General features: G+C 37.8%; 1 protein-coding gene and 2 non-coding genes across 6 annotated transcripts in view; all 3 read right to left on the bottom strand.

The window, feature by feature from the left end:
* Positions 1–521: 521 nt before the first annotated feature.
* LOC127942070 (60S ribosomal protein L17) overlaps positions 522–12,803 on the bottom strand; it is a 184,241-nt gene continuing 171,959 nt past the window's right edge. For 3 of the 4 annotated variants that reach the window (XM_052537623.1, XM_052537622.1, XM_052537621.1), the window contains exons 2-7: positions 2,819–2,868; positions 2,700–2,740; positions 1,688–1,822; positions 1,147–1,245; positions 807–998; positions 522–602 (exon numbers count right to left, since the gene is read on the bottom strand). In XM_052537623.1, coding sequence (XP_052393583.1) covers positions 555–602; positions 807–998; positions 1,147–1,245; positions 1,688–1,822; positions 2,700–2,740; positions 2,819–2,858 — 555 coding nt within the window. In that variant the 5' untranslated portion in view covers positions 2,859–2,868 and the 3' untranslated portion in view covers positions 522–554. Of the gene's footprint in view, positions 603–806; positions 999–1,146; positions 1,246–1,687; positions 1,823–2,699; positions 2,741–2,818; positions 2,869–3,255; positions 3,314–12,803 lie in introns of those variants that run through there. The other variant, XM_052537620.1, reaches the window with a different exon arrangement.
* Positions 693–756, bottom strand: LOC127942381 (small nucleolar RNA SNORD58). The gene has a single exon (XR_008149304.1). It is a non-coding gene; the product is annotated as a small nucleolar RNA SNORD58 (small nucleolar RNA).
* Positions 1,570–1,636, bottom strand: LOC127942382 (small nucleolar RNA SNORD58). The gene has a single exon (XR_008149305.1). It is a non-coding gene; the product is annotated as a small nucleolar RNA SNORD58 (small nucleolar RNA).

The following is a 12,803-nucleotide window of genomic DNA, read 5'->3' as shown; positions in this document are numbered from 1 at the left end:
CTGGACACTCCCACCTTGCAGGCTCAAAAAACTGCATTTATGAATATAGCAGCCTTATAGGTGTGCACAAGCAGGGGGAATGAACCGTTAATAGTTTGTGCTATACGATATTTCTTTTAAGAACGGCAATGTGTTGATCCACTAACTGGGCTAACAGTAAACACTGTTCCTCTGTCCAGTTTGGCTTCCTCACCCTTCTTGGTTTTGATTCCATGTTTGATACATTAAAATCAACATTCAAACGGGCCCTGATCTTTAACCACCAAGCCAAACACCATGAGACATTTTTCTGTCAGAGCACACTCAAAAGTTCACAGACTGTAAAGAGTCTGTTTTAAAGCAAATAAAGCAAGAACCTTTTGCACCACTTATTAGACCCATTAGTAAATAGATTTCTATTTTTGGACATTTCTATTCTACCAAATTGTCTTTTAAATGACAGTGGTTTTAACCACAAGCTTACTTGTCATCTTTAAGGCAATATACCCAAGTCAATAAATTTAAAAAAAGGAGCCGAGTCATTCTGTAGTACGAATGTTGGACTTTATTTACATTTACTCCCGAGCCATAAGTTTCTGCTTCTTCAGTTTCTTCTGAGAAACCTGTGAAGACAATAAAAAAAATGGGTTAATGAGCACTTGCCAAAAGCAGCTACTAAGATATCAAGTCCTCCACACATTTAATGCACAATGGCTGCTCAGAAAACAATTATTTTCATCGTTACTCCAAAGGTGTCCTAAGATGTCATCACTACAGCCAAGTGTACGCTTTGTATTTTAACTTCAGAAGAACATTAACGTCCATACCTTTTTCTTCTGAGAAACCTCTTCCTCTGGTTTGGGAACGATCTGCTCCTTCTCAGTGAGGATCATTTCGATGTGGCATGGGGAGCTCATGTAGGGGTTGATGCGTCCGTGCGCACGGTAAGTACGCCTGCGCATCTTTGGAGCCTTGTTCACCTGGATGTGCTCAATCACCAGAGAATCCACATCCAAACCCTACAAGATCCCAATGTAGCATGAAAAAGTCTGTACGGTAGTGAAAGCTGCATTCATGCAATCAAGTTTTAAATCATACACTGAAGCAACAATGCTGTCCAAGCCTGACAAATATTTATTCATAGTGTAATAACTTGTACAGTCTTACCTTGAGCTCAGCATTGCTTTCTGCGTTCTTCAGCATGTGGAGCAGGAACTCAGCACTTTTCTTAGGCCAACGTCCCTGGGTCCAGTCATGCTGTTTGGCCTAAAAATGAAAAACATCACAAGTAAGCTGAAGTTCTCTTTATTTGAGTAACAAGTTGAGCTACACTATCATTTTAGAGTTGGGGTTTGTTAAATTAAGGAATTAATACTTTTCAACATGTATTAAAAAGATCAAAAGAGACAGTAAAGACTCTAAACAAAAAAAACAGAAATTGATAAATGTTTGAGCAAAACTTTGAACTGTAATTGCACAAAATTGCCATTTTACTTTATTTTTGATCATATAAATGCAGCCTTGGTGAGCTTTTTTTTTTTTTTACTTTTTTTTTTAACTAAACCCAATCTTTTGAACAATCCTGTACATGTTGCTCAGACTAAAAGGTGTTTTCATGGTGAATTCCAAAGGTGTCCTAAGATGGTCATCACTGCAACATGGACAGAACGGTTTTAAAAGGCAGCTTTACAACAGGACAAAAGCTCACCTGAGCACAGCGGCCAACACCACCGTTGTAACGACGGAAGGGCACACACTGGTGCTTAACCATCACATCCTTCAGGTACTTGTTAGCCTTGCGGATGTGCATGCCTTTGATGGCCTGAGCGGTCTCACGGGTGTTCTGAGGACCAAACATTAAGACAACACTTAATAACAGATTACCAAGTAAACCAGCCTCCATCACTTTACAAACTACAAACGTGGTTACTCAGAAAACACTTAGTCCTTGTCACAAATACTTCAAATGTGTCCTAAGTTGGTTATTATTGCAGCCACAATGTACATTTGCGACATCTGCTTATCCTATAAGAAGCACGATATAGAGAGCAGACGTTGAGTACCATTAAAAAAAAAAAAGAGATTGCAAATAAAAAGCTCCCAGTGAAGAATTACACTTCCCTAATCAAAGTAGCTACTGGAATTTACCAAAAAACAGCATCATGTGATCAATGAATCAGCACCATCGTGAAGCATTGCAAGGGATGCAAATCAAGTCAACCTCAATACAACACTTGCAGATATCTGTAATTACTGCATACATTTAAAAAATATATCTGAGAACTAAGTTTTTAGTGCATAGCTCCTTCAAAACCCAAAATGTAAAACTGCTTTGCTCCAAAATAAAGCTTCTAATTTGATTAACCTCAGAATTAGTTAGTTTAGTCAAATCACAAGTGACAATTTTTACGAAGAAAATTAATTCAGATTATAGTTTGATAAAACAAGGCTTCACCCTGCAAGCTCCAGACGCATCATTGAATGTCAGCATCTTGACAAGCCTTTAGACCAGGGCTGTCCAAACTCTGTTCTGAAGGGCCATGTCCTGCAGAGTTTAGCTCAGACCCCAAACAAACACTTTCTAAGATGTCCGGTAAGACCTTGATTAGCTGGTTCAGGTGTGTTTGAGTTTTCAGGTAAACTCTGTGGGACAGTGGGCCTCCAGGAGGAGGACGGGACATCCCTGCTTTAGACTGCAGCATGAGTGGATTCATTCTTACCTTGAAGTGAACACGAAGGTTGGAGCCCCTCGACTTGCATGCTGTAGAACACGAAAACAATTACTACACAAGTTCAATACAGAACAGACACATGGTTCAAAACGTAGCCGTCAACTCACATTTAGTCGGGTTCTCTGGGTCGAGTGAGTAGCGGACCATTTTCAGAGATCTAGAGAGAATGAAAGACACCAGATGGTTAGAACAGGCGTAGAAGACAACACAAATAAAACATTCTCACACTTGCGTGAGTTATATGTGCACATCATGACAATACAGACAGATCTCCTGTCTTTAGAATCCAGAATTCAGTTTTTCATTGGTAAACTCGCACATGCAACGACTTTCATCTTAGACCGTTACGACTCCCGAGAATGGGTGACCGTCGAATAACATTAGAAAATTTCGCTTAATCGACGAGTCATATTCTCTTGAAACCGTTAAATATAACTTAAATAAATATGTCGAGGTGTTATTTCGACATAAAAACTTGTGATGAAGGTGATACAAAAGGGATTATTTCGGACATTGGTGCAGTGAGATGCTTATGGACACTTACGTTCACAGGCCGCGGAAGAGAAGAGGAAGTGAAAGGCATTCTGGGAGAGCAAATCCGTTCTTGCTTCTTCGCGGAACGTCATCTGTAGAAACGTGCGCTTTGATAAATTAGTAGCGCCGCCCAGTGGATGAGTGATCAGTAATAGAAGGCAAGTGAGAAAATTGCGTGGAATAAATAAAATAAATAAATATTATAAAAAAAATATTAAACTAACTAAATAAATTAGAATAACGTAACACCGAATAATAAAATATAATTTATGATAAAATAGTGACAAAAATTAAGCATATTTATACTATTCATTTTTTCACAGTGTAAATTGATACTTTCTAGCTGCTGCCTTTTGAATTTTAGTATGAAGGCACCAGGATGCTGGGTAATCCATGGCAGGACTGAAACCCCTGATACAGACAAAACAATGCCACAATGTCATTTCTTTATTTTGAGGACTTTTTATTAAGCCAACTCTGGGCCTTTCATTTATATGATCTCAGGAAGTTTTACGATCGTGTCAGAGAGCTGCTCTGTCATGAATGTATCCGTATCAAAAGCTTTCTAGATTTCTGCTTGTGATTTCGTTTAGAGCACTTTGAAAAAAACAAACAAACAAACAAACAAACAAGAAAAACAAATTAATATTATGGTTTAGCCCTGTATAATAAGAAAATGTGTATAAATTGTCTATAAAAAGTATAGGGGTTATTTTAAGATATAATAAATACAAAGATATTATTTAAATTAATATATTAATTAATTAACGATAAATTATCTTTTCTCATATTGGGAATATATAGGTAATAATATTGCTTTCACCGCTAGAGGGAAGCACAGGACACAAAGTCAAGTCAAGTCTGCTTTATTGTCAATTCTTCCGCATATACTGTACATACATACAGAGAATTGACATTGCGTTACTCTCAGACCCCTGGTGCATACAGATAACACTAACAGCAGAACATTAAAGACAGATAAAATATAAAGTACAACTATACAAATAGGTCATGTAAAAAGAAAGATAAATTAAGATTAGATGAGTAAAACAGTTAAACTACCTTCTCAGCATGTCAGTGAAAAATCTTAAACATGACACTGTACTTTATTTCAAATAAAATTGTCTTATTCTCCAATTTTGGATTTCTTTGTCATTACATAAATAAAAACAATGAACATTTTAAATAAATAACATCAGCAATTAATACTTTGGTGCATCTAATTAATCTAATTATCAATCTATTTAAGAACATATAATTGGAGCATCATAGTTAACATTTATTGTATTAACAATAAATCTAGGAATCCATTATGAGAAATAAGATCATTCTAAGTGAGTTACATATAAGTCTACAGCTGCTGTCTGTAACAAATAAGGACAGAAATGTGTTAAGAGACACAATTGTAATTTATGTCATGATGAAACTGCCTGTTGTCATGAGTAATAGGTTGGAAAATGAGAATCTGCAGCAGTAACCCCATGGCATTAATCAAAGCATTCATTTGGCACAAAACACTGGGCAAGAACTCTTTATGAGACTTATGAGGCAAAAACTCAATATTGCAACAACATTTCCTGTCAAGAGGAATCATTTCCTTTTGTGTGCAAAATCAGCTGAAATGATTACTGCTGCTGCATCAGTCAGACATTCATCTTTGCTTCCTTTGTTTCTCCTTAATGCAGTGCTTTTGCACTTGGAGTGAGAGACAGTGGATGTGAACTGTCTGTCACTGGCACAGGTATAGAATGTAGAATTTCATGTCATTCCCATTAAGATGCTTCTGTTTTTGCTGACTAATGTTTTTGCGCTAATGTTTTGGAGCCTCCCACTCGGCCGTATCGAACCGATTCTCTTGTGTCCTGCTCGGAAATCTGCTGAAGCTCATGCAGGTTAAATTACGACGCCCCTTGAGAACAACTGCGAATGGTCGACGTGTACCCAGCATTACATTACAGCAGATTTGTTAGCCTTGCATTGGGCTTGTTCAGTGCGACAACAATATATTGATCCATTAAACCTGTAGACCTCTGTTATAAAGCCTTTCACATGCTGAACTCATCAAATATCTTATTTTTCTACTCTAAATATAGTATTTTGCTTATTGGACATCTGAATGTTGTTGACACTGCATTAGCTTCTGCTCAGCCATTTCCTCTTGGTAACTTGTCCTGTTCAAGCATCTTTCTGACATGCTTCTCTGAAACCTCATATAATCTATAACCAATAATCTAAAAGGTAGGAGTTTTCAAGAATTGCACAATGTATTCTAATCACATCTTTAGAAATATCTTGAGCAATTTTCCATTCCATTGAAGGCTCTTTATTTTACTGACTGAATTTAGGCCTGGTCTGAAAGAGGTCCTCAGTTACTCACCAGTTTAGTGCATCCCAGGCTGGACTGATAATATGGCATTTTCTAGAACTTGTAGACCACCTGTCAAAACTACTATGTGTAAAAAGTCAGACATTGTCATGTCAAGTTAAAGAAGTCAGTAAAATCACAAAATAAATGGATTTAACTGTTTCCTGCTGAGTTTGAAAATTAAAGTGCAATCGCCCAGCAGGATTTGGTTACTATACATTGAAATATTTTCTCTTATTTCTTCTTATTTCCCAAATGTCACATATCTGGATGTGTGCGGTAAAAAAAGAGTGCTGTTATTTTTTAATAAGAAGTATTCCTGTGGTTCAGTGGCAGAGCATTGTGTTAGCAGTGCAAAAGGTTGTGGGTTCTATTCCCAGGGAACACACATACTGGTAAAACAAATCTATCTATAGCCTGAATAGTGTAAGTTGCTTTGGATAAAAGTGTCTGATAATTATGAAACTCTTATCTATATATATATTGTAGTATATAAAATAACTTTAATTATTCAAATTAAAATTAGTAAAATTTCTAAAACCAAATAAATCTAAAAAGCTTAAAAAAAATCAAATCATGAACAAATACTGTAGTAGTGTATCACTGATACTAACATATGTTCTATATGTAATTTTTTTGAATTTTTTGTAATATAACATAACAAAAGGATAATATCAATTATATGAAGTTTTTTTTAATATTATATGAATATATTATATAAATAATTTGCATCCAGATGCAATTCTGCCTCATTTGATGTTTTATATGTTTTTTAAGTTTATGCTTCAATAAATCAATGCACTCTTCATTAACTATATGAGGTAGAATTATTGAAAAGATTCTTTGCAGCAACAGGCAGTTTGGCCTTGTTTATTGTTTTTTGCAAGTTAGTAAGGATTAGATCAGGCCAAACTGTGATGTGAAGCTTAGAGGCGAGTTTTTTTTTTTTTTAACATAGGTCTTCATGCTGTTTCTCCTGTCCGAGGGCAGTAGGTTAGAGAGCTCTGATTAATGAGAGGCCTGAGGGAGGACAGTCATGCAAGCAAGAGAGAGAGAGAGAGAGAGAGAGAGAGAGAGAGCATGTGAGTTATGAATTGCATTCCTGTGTAAATGTACAAGACTCTAAGAGCTTGAGTGACTGAATGAATTGTGATGAACTGCGAGAATCTTGCTGTGATCTTTGGTTGTGTTGCAGCAGCAGCATGAGTCGTGAGGTGTGCTCTTCCTCACGGCATCTTTCTTTCTCACCCTCCTCCTCACTGCAGATAACTACAGAGTGATCAAGAGGAGGGGTGAGACTTTTGGAATAGGAGAGACTGCAGTACTGCAGAAGCTGGGCGTTGGCTGAGAATTTGAGGAAAGGGATTAATGCAAGATGAACAAATGAGGCCCAGTGGAATGAATAAACGTAAGAGAGGAGATAAAATGAGAAAGATTAAATGCTAGAAGGAGTGTGAAAGAGAAAGAGAGAGAAAGAGAGAGAGAGAGAGAGAGAGAGAGAGAGAGAGAGAGAGAGAGAGAGAGAGATAAAAAGAGGTTGTATTAAGACTTTAGTACTGTCTGTCAAAAGACTGCAACTGACATCTTTAAGTTAACAGTTAATGAGCTTTTAATTGCTTATTGATGGTTTTCAGTGACCTCTTTCACCTTTGTGGAATCAGTTAACCATTTACATACAATACAGGATTGATGCATGTAATAAATCAAATAAAAATTTATATATTAAGAAATAAAGAAATAACCAAATTATTGCATTTATTGATCAGTAAAAAGTATCAGACGAAAATTATTATTAATCATAAAGAAATATATTTATGATTGCAAATTGCATAAACAAATACTAGCATGCATTGAAGAATAAATGACAAATGATCGAAAATTGCATGAAAACATTCTTAACTTTTAACATACTATTATTTGTAGTATTTATTTTAATATTATCATGGGATATTTTGCCAAGAAATAAAGATTATATAAATTTTTGCTTTGTTTTGTTGTGAAGAACATATACATATGATTAGGAAAAAACATGGTTGTATCTCTAACAAGAAACATTTACAATTACAAAAAATAAATAAATAAATATATGGATTTAAATAAACTGCACCTTAATAGCACAAATTTTAAATTTAAATTAGATCTTTAAATAAGATTTCATAAAGCATCAAAAATTTACTTTTTTAATTTATTTATATTTTTTTAAGGGATGAAATTAAAGAGTTAAGTTCAACAAGAATAAGTGAAAGACAAAAATATACCTAAACTGTGAATAAAGAATAATAAATTAAAGGAAATAGAACAATAAATTCAAGAGAATTTCTTTTCATAGTAAAAAAAGACAATATATTGTCTTACTTGTCAAGAGGATATTGCATCATCAATTAATGTGGGTGGAGTCAAATAATAAGGAACAGGTACTGTTACAGAACAGGAGCAGTTACACCTAGCAATGATTAACATGATTAAATGTAATTCAGACAAAACTCCCAAACAAAATTTGATTTTTGTTTTAATTATTTGTTCAAACTATGCAATAGTGCTTCTATGTGGAATGAAAGTTTCTGCAACACTGCTGGGTTTTTACCAGCACAGGGGTTTGGTGTGAGAAACAGGAAGCTTTGTGTATCTCGATTACTAATAGCTGCATTTAGATTTTTAAATATTTAATGAGAGGAATCTGCAGAGACCAAACTAGCCTGCATTCATCATACTGCAGGAGCTGCTTGGGGACAGTCGCAAAGGGCTTTCCTTCAAGGTCTTGGGCCGATCTTATGAGGTTCAGTCAAATGCACCATGATTAACAGAGGCACACACAGTTCTTCACTACCACAGCATTCGGAGAAGGAGCACAAAGCTCGCATCTCCCCAGAGAGGAGAGAGAAGAGCGAAGAGCTCTATGGCCTATACTGCCGTGTCTTTGATCTCAAAGCAATGCAGGGTGAATTAAACAGCAGTCAAACTATGTGGGATGAAAGCAAAAAAGTTTTCACATTTGAAAAAGCTCCTCCTTAAAATGGAGCCCCTACTTATATTGTTATCTTTCTTTGGTGATGCAATATAAAGGCTAGTCAAAGCAGTCTGACTGTGGGGTCCAAAACTGTGAGAGCACAATGAAAATCTGGGATTGAACACTACGATTTTTATCAATTTATTATTATAGTGTAAAACTGCTAAGAAATATAAAAAATTATGCACTACTGTATAGTAGGTCACTAAACTGTTGTTGTTGTTGTTATTATTATCTCAGATGAACAGTATGGGCCGTTCTTCGTACATAGCTAACTCAGTTAGCTGGGTTTGATTATTGATGATTTGGCATAATCTTGGATTATTTGGTTCTTCGAAACTCATCCTGGTCAGGAGCATCTTATTTCATGTAATCAGGTTTTCGTCAGTTGTCTTTTTAAATTATATTATGTCATTATGTTGCTGTCTTGCCTCCAGCCAATCGCTGCATTGATGATCATCAGTTATCTCAGATAACTCAATCCAGCCATACTAATCATCAACAAGGGGTGCGTTCAAAGAACCAAATTATCCAGATTCTGATTAGCGCGATGATATCATCTTGGATGTGAAATTTCATCTCGGATGTAATAAGCGACTTTCGGAAAACGGGCCCTATGATGTCAGATGTTTCACACCCTCATGTTTATGTTTTGCAGGGTTTCCCACTCCTTTATGTTGTCATTGTTATTCATTTGATTTCATCATTTTCTTCACTATTTAAGTTCTGTTCAGTTTGAGTTCAGTGTTGGGTATTTTGTGTAAAATTGATTTTCTTTTTGGATTATTAAAATCTATTGGAGTGTCATTGTTGTGTGTTTGATTGCCAAACAAACTTGTGACAGAAGACCCGACCTAAAGGAAGAAACAGTGTGCCCAAATGTAGTTGTTATTTTTTATTTTTGTCAGTGTTTTTTTGTCTATGAATCACTTTGCCACCATTAACCTGCTGTGCCTTGAGGCCTCGCACATCAGGCCACCTTCCCGGATGAGGGCCTTTGCTCATTACTGCATGCTGGCCTAAATAGCACCACACAGATTTAGTTTTATGTGGCTCAACCTGCAGTTTGAGGCAAATCTAGAGCCTATCCAACCATCACCCAACAACACAGAACGTCTTCCTGAGCCCACCACGACACGACTGAAGAGCCAGCGTGAGAAGAAGTGACTGAGCATGTCATGAGCCTTAGCCGACTGAAGCGTCTGACCAGATGTGTGAGCCGGCAACACCATACATGCTGGAGGTAGTAGTGGTGGAGTATGAGGGAATGAAAAGAAGCTCCGTCCACATCCTACTGCTGAAGTGAGCTACAGCTGTTCTCTGGAAGCATTTTGGATAATGTTGAAGTGGATAATTTCATGTGTTGCCCTGTATCTGTCTTCCCAATAGTTCTGTCCAGCCCTGAATCTCCTGAGCCCCCTGTGTTCCCGCCCAGCTTCCCTCTGCAGCCTCTCTATATATTTGCAGTTCTGCTGCCATGTCTCCACTGGTTTCTGTAAGCCTCTCAGCTCAACCTAAGATGGCACCATCCTGGAGCCTTGTCTTGCTTTGGGGGTTTCAAGTCTCCAGCTCTGCCTTGGCTTGAAGATCCCCTGTCTCCACCTTCAGCCTCAGAGTCCTGGATTCCACCTCGGCCCTTCGACCCAGTGGCTCCACCTTGGCTCCTAGCAGCCTCATCTCTACTGTGACCTGTCTTCCCTCTGGCTACACCAGGCTACTTCATCCCTCCAGCTCTACCTTGGTCAGTTGTCGACCATTTGTCTATATGGGATTCCACACCTCTGGCTTTACCTCATCCCTCAATTCCTCTGGCTCTGTCCGGCTTGTCCTTCCCTCCAGCTCCTCCTTGGTCCTCAGTCGCTCTGGCTGCACTATGGTCTTCTGGATCTCCTCCTCAGTCGCAGAAGCCACCGACCCCACCTTGGCCCTCTGGACCCACGGTGTAACCCTGGCTTTTTGGCTCTCCATCCCGGGGCTCCTCCATCAGTGTCGTCTCAATCACCACCATGGCCTCCACCTTGGCTCCTCCCTCCATCGACTCTGCAGTGGCTGGACTCTGAAGAGCCACATGCTCCTCCTGCTCAAGGCTCCTCGCTGGTCATCTCCTTTACCAGCAACTCCCAGGATTTTGTTTGTCGTCCTCCTCCAGAACCTCCTCCTGCATCACTGTGTGCCATTCCTTCTGTTCACTGCTTTGTTTGCCGCTCCTTTTTTAGTTCTAGTTAATTATTCACTTGATTCCATCATATAAAAACCTAAAGTACAACTTATTATTGTAGCCTAAGTCTTAAACATTTAGACTCCAGTATAGATGAAGTCAGTGGTTTTGTGGTACTTCAAATCATTTTTATAACATTCTTGCAGTGCTAAATATGACACATTTTCCTAAGACTTAATGCTGATCTGCTAAATATTAAATAATACAAATTTAGTTTTAATCTATTTTTCTCACTTCAAAAAAGTTAATATGTCTGTATCTCCATATTGAGTGTGAAAGCAAGAAGATGGAACAACACAAATAACACTTAATTCCTTTTGTCTTATTCTCTCTCTTACTCTTCTCCCTCTCCCTCCCATTTCCCCTCAGTTTCTCACGTTTTCCACTAAGCAATATTCCTCCCTCTGTCCATTCTTCCAGAGAATGCATTTTCCCAAGGTCACCTCAAATCAACTCATAGCCCACAGACAGCTCTAGCTCTGGCTCTTATGAGAAATATGCAACTATGTATTGAAACCATTTATGGAGATGAAACCAGTATGCTCTCTTCTTATGCAGCTGTCTCAGCAGAATTTTTCAAGTATGCAAGTCAGCACTAGTGGACCAGTGCTCTCGCTGCCCAACAGAGGGCGGCATTATCTGTAGCTGAATGTAACACAGCACCACCAAAAGAAAATCTCTCACACACAAACACAGGCTTAGATGAACACACAGGAAGTAAAGCAGCTCTGCAGTGCAGAAAAGAGGCTGCACCATTATCAATTACACCTCCATCTCACATCAGATATCAGCTAGCGGGCCTGTGGACACAGCACATTTCCCCCCAGCTCAGACCGGTCCAGAGCCAACAGCAGCAGAAACCTTAGCTGGGTTTCCGTTCACATTTCTGCAGTACTTCACTTCACTTTACAAAATTTGTTTATTTGGAACACCAATAAAACATTTAACAATAATAACATAAATATAGCATGTTGTGCTCCCTATAATTGATTTGACTGATAAAGTAATAAAATATCAGCTACAATATTCTTATTTGTACAGTGTTATTTGGCATATTTTCAGGCATGCAGTGGCTGGTTATTGTAGAGATGATCTGTGCTTTATTGTTGCAGCATGACTTGCATTACATTAAACCACATTATGTTTCTTTGATTCTATTAGTTCTTTAATTTGCATGTTATTGTGGGCCAGCTGGGTTTTCTAGGTGCGACTCAATGGCTGCAGTGAGACAGGTTTGCTGCCCCTTGCTGCCATAAAACTAATCACATCAATATATCTCCCTAACCCCGCGAGGTGAGACAGCATTGCATTACAATTTTTAAATATATATCTGATACTGCGCCTGCAGGAAGGAGAAAGTGAATGTAGATATCTCAAAGTCAGTACAGCACCTGTCCAGTGGCATCACCCTATATGGAAAATTCAATGTCTCCACCATCACCTGTTTCTGCAGTGATCTAATTCACACATACTCCTCCTGCTCCCCAGGGAAATGCTGCAAAATTATACTTTTCACATGGATAAGAGTATGTTTTATATTCTGACATCATTTTTATGTAATAGAGGAAGAGGTGGTTGAAGAAAACAGTCCAAGTTCATTTCAGAAACTCCTGGCATGTTGAGCTTGTCTGTGTAAACATTCATTATCTAACTGGCTCTAGCCAAGACAAAAACTAATTACTGAGATGAAACTGGGGAGATCTGTTTGTTCTGTTACATACTGATAGATAGAAGCTGCTTGCAGGCAGAGAGCCCATACAAGAAACAAAAAATGCAGACATATTGGACATGTAAAAGGTACTAATATGTACCATTTATATACTAATGTGTATATTTAGGTAACAATAAGTATTTGTAAGGTATTAATATGAATGATGTAAGGATAAATAAGACACAAAGCTTTTAAAAGGGTACTGTCCCAGTGACAAATCTTGTACTAGGTTTTTTTTTCTAAGAATATATGAGACA

The sequence above is a fragment of the Carassius gibelio genome, chromosome A21 (assembly GCF_023724105.1).
Source record: "Carassius gibelio isolate Cgi1373 ecotype wild population from Czech Republic chromosome A21, carGib1.2-hapl.c, whole genome shotgun sequence".
In the NCBI taxonomy this organism is placed as follows: domain Eukaryota; kingdom Metazoa; phylum Chordata; class Actinopteri; order Cypriniformes; family Cyprinidae; genus Carassius; species Carassius gibelio.
Note: the sequence above shows the minus strand (reverse complement) of the source record. Positions and strands in the feature narration are given on the sequence as shown.